Below are 19,232 nucleotides of genomic sequence, written 5' to 3'. Positions count from 1 at the left end.
GCAAAATTCAGGATGCCGTCGAATTATACCGATCCATGATGGACAATATCGATGGAAAAACGAACGTCAGCTGCATTCAATGGTCCAACGGCAAGTCTCGATTTCGTAATGTCGCGCAGGCTATAATCCTTACTTCCATTTCACCAAGCTTTCACGGAAAAATACAGCGCGCTTTCACTTACCAGGGGGGATGCTGCCCTCGCTGCAAGCGACTATGACAGGGCCATTGCCCTTTACTCGGCAGTGATCGACCTGAATTCTGCATTTGATGCCGTTTTTGCAAATCGTTGTAAGGCAAGGTTAGGTAAATTGCTATGGGAGGACGCCCTTCTCGATGCGCAAAAGGTGGGATAGCACCTATATTCTCGTAGGCCGTGTTGACTTCGGCGATGCACAGGTCACCCAACTCAATCCTTCGTCTCACGTTGGATACCAGTTGACACATGCAACGCTGCATGGTGCGCAACGTTACGACGAAGCCATTGAAGCCTTCAAAATCATGTTGTCCAAGTTGGACGATTCTCCCGAAGTGCGGATGCAAGGTAAGCCATGGAACACTCTTGCATAATCTCGAGACGCCTATCTCGTTCTGCAGACCTGCGTCAGCAGTATGTGCATCCGTCCGAAGCAGAAGACGCTATTCAAAGAGCTATTTGGATTGAACTCGAACTTACCCCGCTACGGCTACTTAACACCTTCACGGGTCTTTTGTGCGATCGAGCAGCACAAATAAACGCCTTCAAAACCAGTGCAAATTACAAGGAGCTTTTGTCATTCACAACGAAGCATTCAGACCTCCAACTGGACCGCATTAAGGAAGTGGCAGCAATGTACTTCCGTTGCGTGATGCTATCACACAGGTGGGAAGAGGAGGAGGCACTACTGCAGGACGTCCAGGATAAAGATGTGCGCGAGTTGAAGGGAATTCGTGGCATCGCGAAACTGCAGTCGTTCTGCAAAGTCGTTCGGGATGTTGGGTATCGTTGGGCGTGGATGGACACATGCTGCATCGACAAGAGGAGTAACACCGAGGTTCAAGAATCGGTCAACTCCATGTCCGTCTGGTACCGCTATTCAGCGCTTACCATCGTCTACCTATGTGATGTCCCTCCTTCATCCCAGCCCGGTGCACTGGCGAGGAGTGTTTGGAATGAGCGAGGATGGACCTTTCAAGAATTCGTTGCTCCAAAAGTTGTCATCTTTTGTCGGAAGGATTGGTCCTTATATCTCGACGATCGGTCTTCCAACCACAAAGAGTCCCCTGCAATCATGAAGGAGTTGGAGGATGCGACGGGGATAGATGCGCGGACCCTGGTGACCTTCCGTCCAGGCATGAGCGGGGTCCGAGAGAAACTGCAATGGGCATCGAAGCGCGTCGCCACCGTGCAGGAAGACGTTGCGTACTCATTATTTGGCATCTTCGGCATCAACCTACCTGTCATTTATGGCGAGAAGAAGCAGAACACGCTCGGGCGGCTCCTGCAGGAGATCGTGGCTCGGTCGGGCGACATCTCTGTCCTCGACTGGATCGGAGAACCCTCTGAGTTCAATAGCTGCCTTCCGGCCCATATCACCTCCTACGCCACTCCTCCACGTATCCTTTCACCTTTGTCTGAAGATGATGTTCACACGCAAGTCTCTTCGCTGCGACAAGCCGTGGCCGCAGATCTGGCATTGAAATTTTATGACGAGCTTGAACAGCTTAGAGCTCCTCGCTTTGCACACTGCAGACTTCATCTGCCTTGTATTTCATTTCGTGTCACGGAAGTCAGACGGCAGCGCGTTCTGGCCCAGGGGACTTCCATCACGTATAGAATCAAGGCAGATGGGCTTCACGACCTGCTGATCACCACTGAAGAGACCCTAGTGCAGTTCTGGCGGGCAAAGCCCATTCGGCAGACGTTCTTACTTATTCGTCCCTGGGATCGGCATCTCCTCGGGGTACCTGACTTTGCAGAGCAGCCTGACTTCGTAGACGATACAGGGAGTGCAGGAGATTTGTCTGAGCCTGGGTCCCCGATGGATGACTCTGACGAGTTACCCGGTGGTTCGCCTGTCAAAGAGGAGCCCGGTTCACGAGCCTTGCGGCTAATGGTTCGCCTCGGACAGCCTTTCGACGCATTTTTGCTAGCGCAGCAGCGTATCGGAGAATTCAAGAGGATCGCGTCGGACTATAACATCATTGCACAAGTCAAAGACATTGCATCGGTTGATAACATGGACGTCGGTACTATAGAAATACTCTAGCTAATAGCTATCTACAGGCATCGGGTACTATCACGTCGCTGCGCATTCATAATTCTCTCTACCGTTCTTTCCTTTCTCCCATGGCGACTTCTGCTTCATTTCCTGGTGTTATTGGTCTTCAGAATGGAAGCAGATATCAAAATGATAAAAAAAATCACATTTTCAAACCTGTTACAATCATCGACTTCCGGCCCCGGACCTGCAAGAAATCCGTTATCCGTGTTGCCAGAGTCACCAACGAGTGGAAGCACCCATGCAAAGACTGTTGAAATTTGTTTGCCGAGGCTACTACCCGCTCTCCGGTTGAGTGTGCACTCGAGGCAAGCAGCTTCGGATGATTGGTGAAGCAATGTAAAATTTGACCGAGGAATTATGCAAACTTCCAAAACTGACCGGGTTGAATTTCTGAAAGCGGCTTCCTCAGGGCATGGTCCTGGCCATGCAGGCACCCCGGGCCTGATCGGACCCCAATAGCTCGTAATGTTCACTTAAATCTATCCCAACGCTCCTAGTCCGACGAACGGTGTTCATGGTTTATTCCTAGAATGTTTAGCGAGGTTTTTAGAACATTCCTAGTGACTCGCTGAGTTACAACCATTACGATTGCTGTTGAACCAATCCCACTGCTGCTTGAGCAATGGGAAGATCTGGTACACTCACTATGATATTGACTAGGAAACGTGACATTGTAAGGCGGCTAGTGAGTTCGAAGGGGAATGTGAGCAAAGGTAGTTAGATGCGATGATGAGAGACACGAAAGGTAAAACTCTTGGGACGGACACGAAGCAGGACAGCTTTCTAAAGTACTTGGAGCGGGGATCTTAGGATAGAATTCGCTGGTCTACATTAGCATACATTTGTCGTATAAGTACGTTTGGAATACTTTGATTAAGCCAGATGCAGCGTGAAAATGCTCGATAGCAAGGTGAAAATAGTCGATAACGAAGTGAAAATACTTGATGGCGAGGTGAAAATACGAGATGAAGGGACGGAAATGTGAGCACAAGGTACATATAGAGCCTGTTCAGCAACCGTTGTTTGAACAAAATTTATGTTTATGTACGGATTGCGTTGGAACGGCGCGGAAGCCGTTTGTGACGGAGTTTCAATGAACTCTACTCTAATCATGCCTGCCAGCACAAGCCAATGATGAATCAGTTCTTATCAGCGAAGGCAGATCATCTCAACTGTAGCTGCCATCATCCTCTGCACTCAGTTCCAACTCTACATGATGACTCAGAAGGGTGAAAGTAAACCTAAAGCTCAGAGGTGTGAGGAGGAGGTCGATGCATTCCTGGTCTATCTCCAATTGCAGGTGTCAAAGATCGCTGGGACGACTTTCAAAGATGAGACCTTCCATGAGGCAGCAAAGAAACTTGTGGGACTTCAGAAGCAAGGCCCAGACAAGGACATGGTACAGTGTAAGAGGAAATGGCAAGCAGTATGTCTTTGTATCCTACTCCCTAGCCGCATCACTAACTTATCATTAATAACCCTTACAGTTGAAACAAATCTACAATGCCATCGAGAGATACCGCAACAACTGATCTGGATGTCATTGGGACAATGTTAACGGCACCAATATTCAGGGGGAAGCAGCGGAACTCCAGTGGAACCAATTTATTACCGCTAATAATTCCAACAAGGTATGTTTGTATTTATTACTTGTCTACTACTCACTCCCTATTCACAGGTGATGAAACCTTTCAAAAACAATGGATGGAGACACTGGCAAAAGATGTCGGAGATTCTCCCAAATGGGAGTGGCGCTCAGGGGGCATCCGCCTACAATCCAGCTTCCTTGGCTGTGGGAGCATCAGTGGCTCTTCCTATCAATGCTGAAGCCGGTGGATCCTCCTTATCCATGCAAGCACCAGAGGCTCCCAACGCTGAGGCCAGCGGATCTAGACTCACTACTGCGCCACAAGCTGGATGGGACCAGATCAAGTCAGCCCTCCCATCCATCACTCCTGGAGTCGCTGGAAGTTCCATGAACATTCCCCCTCCCTCCTCTTCTATTGCGCCCTCCAGTACGGGCAAACACTTGCATTCCAACATGATTTTGTCCCCCAGCACCGCCCAAACTACGTCACTGGTAGATTCATCCCACGCCTCCAATGTCAACAAAAAGCCAAAGTTGTCGACACAAGGTAAAAGTCAAGCCGGCTGCAGTCACAAAGGCTCTAAGGCTGCCAAAGATGCTGCCAGCACTGCCGTCTTCATGAACCTGCAAGGTTCCATCAACAGCCTGATGGACAGCCTTCGCACATTGGCATCCAACACTGACCAAAATGAAACTCGGGTGTTGGATGAAAGGCTACAGGCTGTGCTCACCATGCAGGAGGAAGAGCTGATTACAGGAGATGAGTCCGTCACGCTCATGAATGTGTTCGCAAGGAGCCCAGCAGTATGTGCCATCTACTTGGCTGCCAAGCCTGAAAGATGGGTCCCCTACTTGCGATCTGTTCTTGACCAGGCTGCCAGGGGGGAATTTGGTGTGTTTTAAACATTGTCATTGTCATCATGTTTTACTTTTTGTCTCACTCATTGCCGTATGCGTTGCTGTATCCTTTCATTTGTTTGCACCACATTAGATGAACCGCACATTATCATTTGTAGCTCTATGTACACTACAATGTAACATATTTCTAAGCATCACTTTCATTGTTGTCCTCGCTCCCATAATATTGGTTGATGTCCTCGATGTCCTCTGGATCCTCGTTGATGTCTAATGAGTGAGCGATGTCTACTAAATTGCGCTCATGTAAGATATTCTGGTAGTCCTCCCACATCTCTGTGGCCATGTGATCACGAAAGACATTCGCACTTACATCATCAATGACATCATCCTCAACCATTGGATCAGTAACATCAGGACCACCTTGAGCAGGTTGGCCCTGATGGGTAGGGTTGTTGTTAAATACAGCCCTGTGAGGGAGCGGCTCTTCGTCCGGGTTGTGAATATGTATATAATTGTGCAGAGCGCACAGTGCCGCGGGAATGTGAGCCTGGATGGCTATCTTGTACTCTGGCGATACTAACAGAATGCAAAAGCGCTGCTTCATGATGCCGAAAATATGTTCAATAACGTTGCGAGCAGATGCGTGACGAAGGTTGAACAGTTCTTCCTTGTTAACCAGTCTAAAATGAGTATTGTTAGTTGAGATACACTGCAGAGAAAAGTACTTACCTGACACTAGCACGACCCCACTCTGCTAGATGGTACCGTACACCACGGTACGGAACTAAAAGTTGTCGGGACGAGGGGAAACCAAGGTCTGCAAGAAGGTACTTTCCAGGCGGAACGTCCAAGCCATCATGGCACGCTACATCCCAAAGCCGAGCATCTGTTGCTGACCCCTCCCATCCGGTTAGTGCAAAGGTGAACTGAAGATCGAAGTTGCAAGCGAAGAGGCAGTTCTGCGATATGAAACCTTTGCGGTTGTAGTATAGGTGGTAACTGGCTGAGGGAGGAAACACGTGAATATGACTCCTGTCAATTGCACTGATAGCATCGCAAAAGTACGGCCAACGTTTTGGGTTGTTGTGAATGGCACTCGAGACTGGTGCATCAGGAGCGGGGAGGTGGACATATTCGGTGTAGAAAGGGTGGGATGCAAAGATGTCTAGCATCTTGTGAAAATACCTATGAGAGTGTCAGTACCAGTGTGAGTGTGAGATCTAGATCAAAATATGAACTTAGAGATGGTAGTGTTTGAACACTGGAATTGTTCTGCGACGTGTCTGACAGTTAATCCTGTCACACACGTATAGAGAAATATCGATAGCTGTTCTTCAAGTGAGACGTAATGTGAATCACGGTGACCAAGGGCACGAAGGTCCTCTATCAATTTCTTGAAGACCTCAACATTGACCCCGAGCTCACAATGAATGCGATCGGGATGGCCGAGGATGAGTTCTATCACCCACTCTTGCCCTGTGAGGGCTGAGGTGTGATAGGGCTCAGGTTCATCAGTGTCCTGCATGAAGACATGCACTGCGGCCAGCAGGAGACTGAGGATGAGCGCAACATAGCAAATGATACGATGCCGAAGCACAGCACGGTGAGGCCGGGGGGACGATTTTGTTGCACTATTGGTCGAACGAGTGGGACTGTGAGTGGTTGTATGTTAAAGCAGTTATGAGCAGGCTCATCTACATCCATAGCTATTCAGATTATCGTCGTAAATGTTATCAACATTATCAACATTATCAGCTGCTCACTCACTATTCAGACTGAGCTTGAATTTCAGTAGTGTGTGCCAACTGGTAATGTTTGATTTCCCAAATTTTTCGTTCAAACATCGGTTGCTGAACAGGCTCATAATGAAAATAAAAAGGGATGTGTCCGCGTGACTTGGATATGAAGAGTGACACTCTTCGCATCAGTAAGTCGTGTGGCTTTGTTTGGCATTTGCGATGGACAGTTCTCAGATTTCCTATTGGAGCTATGGTTGGGGCGCAGAGGATATACGATCCTTACAACATGAGTGAGCGAAGTCGTCCAGCCGGCTTGATGCCTCCATGACTTCGATCACGCACTGCGCGATCTGTCCAATGGCCCAGAAATACATGCTAGAAAAACCACTTCCACACCAAAATCGTCTGCCCATTAAGGTTGACAGAAGTGTTCGATGCCACCAGCTCTTCAGTGACCTGCCCACCCTTTGACTGGCAATCCTTGCAATGAGACCAAGGTATATTTCTGCACGCCAGGCACAGTGATCATCTCTAACTTCTGCAGAACTGTATATTCTCCATTACCCTCAATCTTGTGGGTGCGGCCTGAAATGTGAGTCTTTGACTAGGTCCAGGCAGAAAAGTGGTCCCATCGTCCACATATGCAGTACCAAATGCTAGACACCTGTAAGAGAGTATGTTAGTCAGGACGTCATTGATGAGATTTGGACTGTTACTGTCTACAGTGGTAGCTCCTGAGGTTAGTACTGAAGTCACAAAAACATCATTACCTGTCTACTGTGAAAAGCTCAGGTTCGTTAGGGAACTCCCAAGACAATGCCCTGACAGGCAGAAGATCGGCCATAGGGGAATTGGCAAAAAGCGTGTACTTTTGTATATCTACTGTCAGCCTCATGAACACTTGAAAGAGAACACGCTTACCCAGTATGGTAGTAAGGAGTATCTAGCAGCAATGGCAATGCGGGATGCGTTTGCTACGCTTGCCCAGCGGTAAGGCTCTTGAGGAAGGGTGGCATAAGTATTGTGATTCCTGTAGAATGAAACGAATGCCGAGAGCTGCATCCAACCATTGCATCAGTAAACCACAATTTTCTCACAGACTTTGGCTTAAGCGGCCAAGCATTGACAGACTTACACAGCTGCAACAGCTCACACAGCACACACTGTCCTCTTGCAGACAACGGCACCAGATGGCCACAGATACTCACATAATCACCAGTGCATACAGCAATTTGTAGTGTAAATTCGCGTTCTTGGTAGGCAACAAGTTAACATTAGAATACAAATGATATCGCGTAAGGCTGTCAGCAGCTCTAGATTCTTAGTTCGGAACTGATGTAATGGACAGGCACATGGTTTGAGAACAAGGTGAACATTGTGAAATGCATGGGATGTGCTCTGGATATGCTTGAAGCGAAAGTCACCTGTTCCAATGCGAGACAAAAAGAAGTATATTACTCGTACATAGTAGTAATGCAGACTACACATTCAGATGGGTATATAAAAATCTAAGTCACGATACAACGTGCCCATTAGTGTTAGTCGAGTTGGATAGTGACTGGAGGTGGGCAATGCCCGCAAACACTGCGTGACACTTATATAATTGAAAAACCCCTGATTAGCTCCAGACCGTGATACACTGCCAGAGAAACAACAAAATAGTATGTATTGTGGTGTAGAATACATCAACTAACCAGTAAGTGCATTACTACGTCAGAAATACATAAATCTAATGTATATCATGTATGTGCGCTGAAACGAGTGACCAATATTCCATATATTAGGCTGACTCTTTGTAGCCTGTGGCTGTAGCGATGGTTAGAAAATCTACGTCGTCTACAATGTCACCTCAAGCGCGTTTTTTTTCACATCGCTGAATGAGAAACTTAAGTACACAATAACACTGCTTCTTCGACTTAGAGTGAGAAATCTTATGGATTTTTATCTCGTCTTTGAGGTGCCTGTGGAGTTCAAGCTGATCTTTCAGTGCAGGATCTAGCAAAGAATTGAGGGCAGCTTGATCCATGATGAGCTGAATGTTAGAGCAGTAATCTGCCTTTTCAGCTTTCTTGTGAGTAGAACCGAGGATGTTAGAAATGGGAACACTGTCGCTGATGAGCGCGCTGCTGTGAAACTGCCTCTTTTGGTGGTAATGTGTCTGTGTTGAGAAATTGATATGTTAGGGGCCCTCACTCTAGTTCATGTGACAGGGACCATAATCCTGATGCCACGACCAAGCTGACACACGGAATTTACTCTGTAATCTCTAGATCATGAATAATACAACCATTTTTGAAAATTTCTTCATTTACCAATATTTATCGTACCTGACACATGTGTATCTCTGGGAAATGAACGAGAACATGAAATCCGCTCTATTTTTGATGTTCTATATGTCGAAATAAGAAGGTTTGCCTCTGAGATTATGTTCTACGAGCATTGTGGCGGTCCCAATGCCATGTTCTTCATCGTGTATCATGCTCAAAGCACACTGGTGGCTGTGACCCCATCATGGGAATGAAATTTGTCCTGGCGCAGATTGCCCACCTCCATAGTGATGCGGTGCATGCGATAAATATTTGGCTCTAGTAGTAGAAAGACGTCAGTTTTAGTCAAGGAAATTCATGTGGAACATACCATCGGGGTGGCAGGTTGGTACTATGAGATTGTTATTCTTACAGGTGATCTGCATGCGACCAAGCTCGTCATCAGTAGCATCCAGTTTCTTCCCCAAGGTGGTGGCTCTGATTCTGAACAAACTAGCCGTGACCTCGTGTTCTTGCACCATGCAATCTGCAAGAAGCTTCTCTGCCCTAAAAACTTCACACTTCGCCCTCATCAGATCTACCATGAGATGTGCTTCGAGGTCTTCAGGATCATCGACAGTCTGCAACACCTCTGCATCAGCATAATGTGCCAGCAAAAAGAAAATCTCCAACATACCAATGTATTCAAAGCTTCAATAACATTGTGCAGCTCAGCGCGAGAATCCTGTATACTATGTTTCGACTCTATCCGGGAGCGATTGGGGGGTAGAAAACAGGAGGCGTTGTAGAAACAACAATACAGAGAGGAACAAATGATGCTCCAGACTGTATCTATAAATGTTGAAGGTCATGCATTTGCCTAGTCTGCTATGCTTGAGATGACAAGCGCGTTTGACCCTAAAGGGGAAGTGAGTGCAGCAAGGATCTAGAGGTGTGCGCCAAAGTGAAGCGTGAGAAAGCGCAGGTGCGCGCAAGGCGCGGGAACGCGCGGGAAAGCGCGCGCGCGTATGCGGAAATAAGAGAGACTAAACTTAAGTGATGATATGATACAAGGTAAGAGAAGAGTGATCCGAAGTGTAAACAAATAGATCTCTACTATGTTCTGCTAACTAGTAAGTGACTGGTAGGAAAAGTAAGTTGTAAAAAATGGAAAGTAAGTCGTAGTATGTACTGCTGGCGCTTATATAGCGTGCCTAAGCGCTGTAATGCAGAGCCGAAACACTACCGGGTAGGTATGTAGAGATATATATAAGTAAGGGTTCATGATAAAAATAAAGTGGAACAATATACAAATGAGAGAAACAGAAATATACGCACTAGAGAACTTGGAGGACAGTGGATGGATGCATCTGGATGGCTGGCGCTATAGGGTGCTCAAGCGTGGGAACGCGCGCGCGCATATACATCGTGAAGCGCGCTGTAGAAACAACAATACAAAGAGGAACAATGAGGCTCCTGACTGTATCTAAAAAATGTTGTAGGTCGTGCGTTGCCTAGTCTGCGTTACTTGAGGAGACAAGCGCGTTCGACCCTAAAGGGAAGCGAGTGCAGCGAAGATCTAGAGGTACGCGCTGAAGCGAGGCACGAGAAAGTGCAGGTGCATGCAAGGCATGAAGGCGCGAGAACGCGCGCGCGTATTAGCGCGAAGTGTGGGAAAGCGCACGCGCGCGTGTGGAAATGATAGAGAGACTAAGCTTAAGTGATAATATAATACAAGATAAGTGAAGAGAGGTGCAAAGTGCAGACAAAATGGATTTCTACTATGTTCTTCTAGGTAGATAGTGGGTGGAAAGTAAAGTAAGGTAAGGTAAGTTCGAAAGTAAGTTGTACTATGTACTGCTGGCGCTTATATAGCGCGCCTAAGCGCGGTCATGTGGAGCCGAAGCGCTACCGAGTAGGTATGTAAGATATATATGGGTGAGAGTCCATGATAAAAATAAAGATGGAACAATATGCAGATGAGAGAAATAGAAATATATGCACTAGAGAACATGGTGGACAGTGGATGGATGCATCTGGATGGCTGGCGCTATAGGGCGCTCAAGCGCGGGAATGTGCGCGCGTATGCATCGCGAAGCACGGGAATGGTGCGCGCATGGCGCGCATTGCGCGGTGTAGAGACTCGTGCGTCTCATGGTCTGATATGGCGCTTTACACTAGGAAGTACATAGCATGAACTTGTAGCGTCACTCTGTGCACTACCCACAGCTATCTCTATATGACGCGCAGCTTTCCCGCGCTTCGCGATGTATACGCGCACCGTTCCCGCGCTTCGCGATGTATATGCACGCGTTCCTGCGCTTGCGCGCCCTATGGCGCCAGCCATCCAGAAGCATCCATCCACTGTCCACCAAGCTCCCTAGTACGTATATTTCCATTTCCCTTATTAGCATAGTTCCACCTTTATTTTTATCATGGATTCTCACTCATATATATCTTTACATACCTACTCGGTAGTGCTTCAGCTCTGCATGACCACACTTAGGCGCGCTATATAAGCGCCAGCAGTACATACTATTAGAAACAGACTTTTACCTCCCAATTACTAGTTATCACTTACTTACTACTTAGCAGAATATATGTAGTAGAAGTCTATTTGTCTATACTTCGCATCTCCCTTCTCTTTTCTTGCATTATATTATCACTTGAGTCTAGTCTTTATCATTTTCCGCATACGCGCGCGCACTTTCCCGCGCTTCGCGCTAACACGCGCGCGTGTTCCCACGCCTTGCGCGCATCTGCGCTTTCTCGCACTTCACTGAAGCGCGTACCTCTAGATCTTGGCTGCACTCGCTTCCCCTTTAGGGTCAAACGCACTTGTCTCCTCAAGTAACGCAGGCTAGGCAACGCACGACCTTCACCTATTATAGATACAGCTAGGAGCATTATTTGTTCCTCTCTGTATTGTTGTTTCTACAGCGGGAAAGTTGTGCCTCGTATAGGGATAGCTGCGGGTAGCGCACGGAGTGACACTACAAGTTCATGCTATGTACTCCTTGGTGGGAACTGCCATATCACGCCATGAGAGGCATGATTCTCTACAGTGTGAATGGTGCGCGCATGGCGCGCATTGCGTGGGAAAGCTGCGCCTTGTATAGGGATAGCTGTGGGTAGTGCACAGAGTGATGCTACAAGTTCGTGCTATGCACTCCTTGGTGGAAACTGCCATATCACGCCATGAGAGGCATGAGTCTCTACAGTGTGCCAGTGTGCATTGAAATCTTGAAGTCCGGGCATGGTACTAGAGTATATGTACTATATCAAAGTTAGTCATCAACTTACTCACTACAATTCAGAGTTCAATCGGTGAATGCCGGCAGTTGTTTGCTTCTGCAACTTCATCATCTTGATAAGATGTTTCAGTGTCCTTCGTGCTGCAGAAATGGATTCAGTACTCACTGTTACAAGTAACATCGGCTACATGGCCCCCCTATCATTTTTCCCCTTCGTCCTCGCCCTCATATGCCTCCGGCTTGTACTTCTCTACCGACTATCCGTTGACCGGATCCTCGGGACTGTTCCCGTCCCTCATCCCCCTCCTATCGCACCAACGTGCGCACGTGCCTTCGTGCTATGACTCATTCTGACTCGTGCCACCAATGTGGCTTTCCTTATCTTGTCTTATCTTTCCTCTGACTCATGCGTGCTGCACATTGTATCATTTACTGTTGGCTCATTCCAACGTTTCTCAGTCTCATTCCGCATTCGACCTCACATCACTAATCAGGCTCTGCTACCAGCGTACCTATACCCTTTCCATTTCCCCTTTGCCCTTACCTACAGTACGGTAGCCTTGCCCTTAACCCTTTCCACTTAGTATAAGTAGTCGGTCACTCTGTACTAGATTCCCTAACTTGAATCTACTCAATCTTCCCTTGAACACACTTCCCTCTGAAGCCCCCTCAGCTTCAGTCTCTAGTATCTTTTCTTAGGTGCTCATCGCGCCTAAGTCTACCTCGATCGACTACTCATCGTTCGGACAAGACTGTCCTTACTTTGAGAACGTCAGTGACTTTGAAGACATCCGTCTTAGAAGTCACGTGACACACTGTAGGGATTCATTTCTGGTTGGGCTTGTAGAGACTGTTTTTATCTTACCTTATGTTGGCACTTTTGTAGCTTACATAATCAAGCAATCTTTTCACCAGTTACCAGTATGAGTCTGAGTGCTCAGTAGTTTTCTATGATATTTCCTCTCCTCTGAGCCTTGAGCCTGGTCCAGAAACCCTTTAGGGTCGAATAGCAGCTAGGTTCTGCAAGACCCAACATATTGTTCAGACTCACCATCTGAATTGTTGTACCTTCAACTGGAGCCCACCGCGAGGGTTTCTTGTGTTTCTAGGCTCTTCCAGCTCTCCAATCATCCCCCAAATTCGCCTATTATCCCACCACAGTCATTCATTACCAGCTTCTCCCATATTCCCAAGTTTTCAGCATCTTCTCCTCCTCCCCAGCGCATTGATAAGCATTTTTCTCACGCGTTTTTCGAGTGGATCTCTCGCAAAATCAGGGTCGTATTCCCCTCATCCGTCCGGTCATTTTGAGTCCTGGCTCATCGAAATTGGAGCAGTAGTTGTGGAGATATCGAGTTTTTGGTGTTTTTGAGAAGTTGAGGGGAGATAAGGGTTCTCTGGGTGCACAAAGGCCTGTCTCATTTAGCTCTTTTGGCCATTTACCATCCCCCAGTGGCTCTGTCCATTGCCCCAATCAGCTTCTTGATAGAACCAGTCCTTGTTGCCCTGCACCAAACCCCTTCCTCCTCCTCCCTCTTGCACCTCCGCACTTTTTCGCACTTTCACCAGCCCATTTTGCATCTGAACCCCATCGACCCTATATCTGTCTTGAAGCCCTCGTTCATGGCTTTCATTCGCGCATATCCGCGCCTTCGCGCGCTCAGCCGTTCGCTCGCTATTCGCATTTGCGCGTTCCCCCCTATTTTTTTTGCCCCATTTTTGCGCTTTCTTTATATCTCATCGCCCTGTGATCGCGCGCCCATCGCCTTAGGCGCGTTCTGACCGCATTTTTCCGCGCTTTCCATCCGTCCGCTCCGCTTCCCGATACGTCCGCACGTTCCTCCGCAATCCGCATTTCTCGCATTTTCCGCCCTTTTTCACCATTTCCCTCGTTTCTCACTCAGTTCTCAACCAATCCTAGTCAACCCTATACTCATTTCGAAGCCCTCGTTCGCCTCTTTCTATCTGTCTACTCCCCATCGTCATCCATGCAACCATCATCGCGTTTTTTTCACTTTAGCATCGCTGCTCCTCCAGTACTAAAAGCAAAGTCTGGAGGTTATCATTTTATTGCATTGCCTGACCCTCACTCACTGGCGCAGTTTACCTGGCATACGCGTCAAGGAAACAAAAGATGTTTGAGGACCCCCAGGTTAGTTCTCTTAAGTTTAGCTTAGCTTTGGTTTGCATAGGTAGATGACTGGGGACAGTCATGATTTAAAGTTCCCATGAGATGTAGGGATTCATTTCTGGCTGGGCTTGTAGAGACTGTTTTTACCTTACTTTATGTTGGCACTTTTGTAGCTTACATAATCAATCAATCTTTTCACCAGTTACCAGTATGAGTCTGAGAGATCAGCAAGTTTTTATGATATTTCCTCTCCTCTGAGCCTTGAGCCTGGTCCAGAAACCCTTTAGGGTCGAATAGCAGCTAGGTTCTGCAAGACCCAACATTGTTCAGACTCACCATCTGAATTGTTGTACCTTCAACGCGTGTCTCTGATATCTGCCGACTCGTCGTCGCCAGTCTCAGTCGCTACACCGGACCCTTCTGGTTACGTCACGAACATTAGCGGACGACGCCCCTCTTAGGGCTCCGCACAACAGATCTATTTGAGTGCATAACAAAAGATTCAAGTTACCTTTTTGCGCCCTGCCATCCGCAAGGCCCATTAACCGACAGACACCACGACTACCTGGATCCCGAAGTACCCTTGGGAACGCAATCCCAACACTCCGGACTCCGAAGAGAAGAATCAGAAGAAGACCATACGTCCTCTGACGAGTTTCCCGACGAACAACCGTACGGCAATCTCAACTCGAACCCTGGAACAAGAATGTCCGGAGGCCCCACCCAACAACCGACAGTGGTTGTATCTAGGCCTGAACTAAAGGCTGGAGTACCACAGAACTATGATGGAAGCATCGATGATTCCGAGCGCTGGATGTACTCAGTGGAGACATACTTCCTCATCAACCCAACAATCTATAACTCCAACCAAACCAAGGTTGCTGTTGCACTCCAGTATATGAATGATGGAGACGCCCGCGTCTGGGCCGACACCTTCTACCAAGAAGCCTTCGCCAAACCGACCATCGACTTCGGCACCTGGAAAGACTTCAAGAAGGCTTTCTCTGAATCCTTCCACCCGGTCGACCGGATGACTGAGGCTCTAACCAAGCTTCACGGTTTGAGCCAAACCAGCGATGTGATGCCCTACATTGCGACGTTCAAGACCCTGTCGTCCACTGCTAGTCTCAAGCAGGACGTCGCCCTCATCCACTTCTTCAAACGAGGGTTGAAACCAGGACTTCGGACCGCCATCTACGGGAAGGAGGTCGTCCCCACCACCATCGACAAATGGTACACTGCCGCGACACAGTTGGAATCCAACTACAAGCGATCAAGAGCAGTTGTGTCCAACAACATATCGGTACGCCCTTCTGGCCACCGGCATGTCCCCAAGCCTCAGGTCCGCCAACGCGATCCTGATGCTATGGACGTCGATCATTCCCTCACACCTGAGGAATGACAGAAGTGCTTCGATAAAGGCCTTTGCTTCAAATGCAAGGAGAAGGGCCATCGAGCAAACGACTCCCGGTTCCACCCGAAGGTGTGCCGAGGAGACGAACGATGAAGAAGACAAAGGCAAGAAGCCAAGCAAGTCTGGTGTCCGCCAGCTTGACGAGTCTTCTGACGAGGAAGACATGGAAGTCAACCTTGTCAAAAGAAAGGATTTTTAAAGAGAGGGCTTGTCGAATGGTCAATTCCCTCTATCTGCGCATTGTATACTAAAGCTGTTGGTAAATCCAATGAGTTTCGTGTCCTGGTGACACTTTTCTCTTCTTGCAGTGCCAAAACCGTTCAGTCAACCGCAATTATCGACTCAGGGGCAGGTGGGACTTTCATTAGCTATGACTTCGTCAAGCGAAATGGGATCCGGACCCACCTACTCAAGAAACCCTTCTGGATCACCACAGTAGATGGGAGCACGTCCTCGGCAGGACAGGTAACCCACTACTGCATGCTATTCATTCGTCTCGATCGGAGACTTATGTATGGAAAGTTCAACATAATGAAACTTTCCAAGCATGATGATCTACTTTTTGGAAAACCTTGGCTTAGCGCCATGATGCCCAATATCGACTGGAAGGCCAACACAATCTCCCTGCCTGCGACCAATAGGTCAAAGGAGGTGGAGAGGGAACTCAACGCCTCCCAGCGAGAAAGCAAGGCTAAGCCATATCTCTTTCATGGAGAAAAGGCTGTCCTAGAAGAACTCGACGACGAGGATTTTTCGCCTCTCAAGCGACTCCCCAAAGGCACTCAACATTGCCTCGAAGAAATCAAGAAACGCAAGAAGCGTAACAAGAAGAAGACGGCGCCAATCATCGTGCCCTTCAAAGACACCGACTTCAACACTATGGACGATGTCTGGGTTGGACAGACCCATCTCGCGGATAAAGTTGAGGAGATCTCCACTTATCCCCTCACTGACGATGAAGTTCTAGTGGAATATGCTTCGGACGGAACGTCCGTCCGGATCATCGAGAACATCTCTTTCGACACCCCACTCACCAAGGATGGGACCTCGAAGAAAGAAATCCGGAAGGCTCTCCACAGATGAGCAAAACCTCTCCGGAACCTCTGGATCCTCGCTTCTCAGCAGGACTACATGAAGACCTCCAACAAAGCTCAAGAATTTGCTATGGAGGACGTGCAGGAGAAGAAGAAGAAATCATTTGAAGAACTGGTACCTTCCTATCTTCATGATTTTGCTGACATCTTCGCAAAGGATGGTCTGAACAAACTCCCTCCCTCACGACCGGGGGTAGACCACAAGATCGAAACAAAGGAAGGCTTCATTCCGAAGTCTTCTCGAGCCTACCCGCTCTCACCAAAGGAAACTGACGCTGTCAAAGCATTTTTGGACGAACACCTCGCCAAAGATTTCATCCAACCCTCGAAGTCTCCTCAAGCTGCTGGATTCTTCTTTGTCGGCAAGAAGGACGGATCTCTCCGCCCCTGCCAGGACTATCAATACATCAACGAATGGACGATCAAAAACACGTACCCACTCCCTTTGATACCACCCTTGCTTGCGAAACTCAACAAGGCGCAATGGTTCACAAAGGTCGATGTACGCTCAGGATACAACAATATCCTCATTCATCCCGACGACAGGTGGAAAGCTGCATTCTCCACCTCATATGGGCTCTTTGAGCCCAAGGTAATGTTTTTTGGATTGTGCAATTCACCCGCTACCTTCCAAGCTTACATGAACCAGATGTTTTCAGAAGAACTGAACGAAGGATGGTTAATCATCTATATGGACGACATCCTGATCTTTTCTGATAACCTGGACGAACACCGACAGAGGACCTGCCGAGTGTTGGAGAAACTCCGCAAAGAGTCTCTCTTCCTCAAACCCGAGAAATGTACCTTCGACACTCAAGAAGTCGAGTACCTTGGTATGATCATTCGACCTGGACAGGTCGCTATGGACACTGCCAAGCTGAAAGGCATCAGCGAATGGCAACAACCCTCTTCGGTCAAAGACGTGCGGTCTTTCCTTGGATTCTGCAACTTCTACCATCATTTCATTCCCCACTATTCCGACATCGCACGCCCTCTCCTAGACCTAACCAAGAAGGAGGTTCCCTTCTCTTGGTCCGACTCCACCGAAGCTTCATTCCAGCATCTGAAGAAGCTCTTCACAACCGAACCGGTTCTGCGGAACCCTGACCCCTCGCGGCAGTTTGCACTTGCAACTGACGCTTCGCTCTTCGCGACCAGAGCAGTCTTGCTCCAGACAGATAGCAATGGGGATTACCACCCCTGCAGCTATCTCTCCCAGTCCCTCAACACAGCCGAATGGAACTACGAGATCTACGACCAGGAACTCCTCGCCATCATCCGCACCCTTCAGGCTTGGAGGCATTTCCTGGAAGGAAACCCTCATCCGGTCGTCATTTTCACCAATCACAAGAACCTGATCTATTTCCGTTCTGCGCAACGACTCACCCGACGACAGGCCTGGTGGCACCTCACGCTCACTAACTTTGATCTGGAACTTCACCACGTTCCTGGAACAAAGCTCGCTGCACCGGATACCTTATCCCGCCGTCCTGACCATGCTATCGCTGGTCAGGATAATGAAGATTGCGTTCTCCTCCCCGATGCCCTGTTCACCCGTCTAATTGACGCTGAACTCGCAGACGAGTTCCAATGACTCTCTGACGACCCCTCCGACCAGACTGTGAAAACAGCCTTGGACGCTCTCTCTGGGGTGTGTGCACCCCCCATGAAGTTTGCACTTTCCGATTGGAGGTTCACCGATGGTGTTCTCTTCTATAAAGATCGTGCCTACGTTCCCTCCGACCTCCGGCATCGTGTGTTGTCTCTGCATCACGATCACCCAACCGCCGGGCACCCCGGGCGTTCGGGTACCAAATGGAACGTCAAGAAATCCTACTGGTGGCCTGGAATGGGCTCCTTCATTAGGAAATATGTCGATGGCTGCACCATGTGCCAGCAGATGAAGGTTAACACCCACCCCACGACACCTCCCCTCACCCCGATACCCTCCTTGGCCCTCCGGCCCTTCACTCAGGTTTCAGTTGATTTAATCACCGACCTCCCCGAGAGCGCCGGCTATGACTCTGTCATGGTCGTGGTAGACCATGGGCTTACAAAGGGAATAATTCTCTGCCCTTGCAGAAAAACCATCACAGCGGAAGGGGTAGCCGAACTTTTCTTCAAGAAAGTGTTCATGCGCTTCGGACTCTATGACAAGATCATCTCAGACCGAGGCCCCCAATTCGCCTCGAAGCTAGCAAAAGAGCTAGGATGACTCCTCGACTACCAAGTCGCACTTTCCACTGCCTACCACCCTCAGACAGATGGCCAGACCGAACGGCTCAACCAAGAGCTTGAAACCTACCTCCGGATCTACTGCCGGACGACTCCCTCCGAATGGGCAAAGCACTTGCCTATGGCCGAATTTGTTCATAATTCCCGACGACACTCTGCCAGAAATGCCTCCCCCTTCTACCTCATGATGGGCTATGAACCATGAGGCATTCCCCATCTCTTCCCCAACTCTACCCTACCAACTGCCGAAGACCGAGTCAAATCACTCGCCAAGATCCGTGAAGAAGCCCTTGCATGCCACAGCCTCGCGCAGCAATGCATGGCTGATCGTTCCTATGGCCAGCATTACAAGCCATGGAACATTGGTGATAAGGTATGGCTATCCGCCACGAACCTAATCACCGGATTCCC

General features: G+C 48.5%; 1 protein-coding gene across 1 annotated transcript; it reads right to left on the bottom strand.

Annotated features, from left to right (window-relative positions):
* Nucleotides 1-6,695: 6,695 nt before the first annotated feature.
* F5891DRAFT_981606 (glycosyl hydrolases family 31-domain-containing protein) lies at nt 6,696-9,388 on the bottom strand (the record flags this gene model as incomplete). The annotated part of the gene is made up of 13 exons (XM_041377134.1): nt 6,696-6,822; nt 6,912-6,985; nt 7,012-7,111; nt 7,218-7,315; nt 7,369-7,503; nt 7,656-7,699; nt 8,142-8,155; nt 8,238-8,253; nt 8,350-8,605; nt 8,695-8,713; nt 8,775-8,836; nt 8,995-9,032; nt 9,085-9,388. The coding sequence occupies 13 exons, from the start codon at nt 9,386-9,388 to the stop codon at nt 6,696-6,698; spliced, it is 1,287 nt and encodes a 428-aa protein (XP_041224269.1).
* Nucleotides 9,389-19,232: the final 9,844 nt, after the last annotated feature.

The sequence above is a fragment of the Suillus fuscotomentosus genome (assembly GCF_016647785.1).
Source record: "Suillus fuscotomentosus strain FC203 chromosome Unknown F5891scaffold_37, whole genome shotgun sequence".
In the NCBI taxonomy this organism is placed as follows: domain Eukaryota; kingdom Fungi; phylum Basidiomycota; class Agaricomycetes; order Boletales; family Suillaceae; genus Suillus; species Suillus fuscotomentosus.
This window is presented reverse-complemented; position numbering and strand designations above follow the sequence as displayed.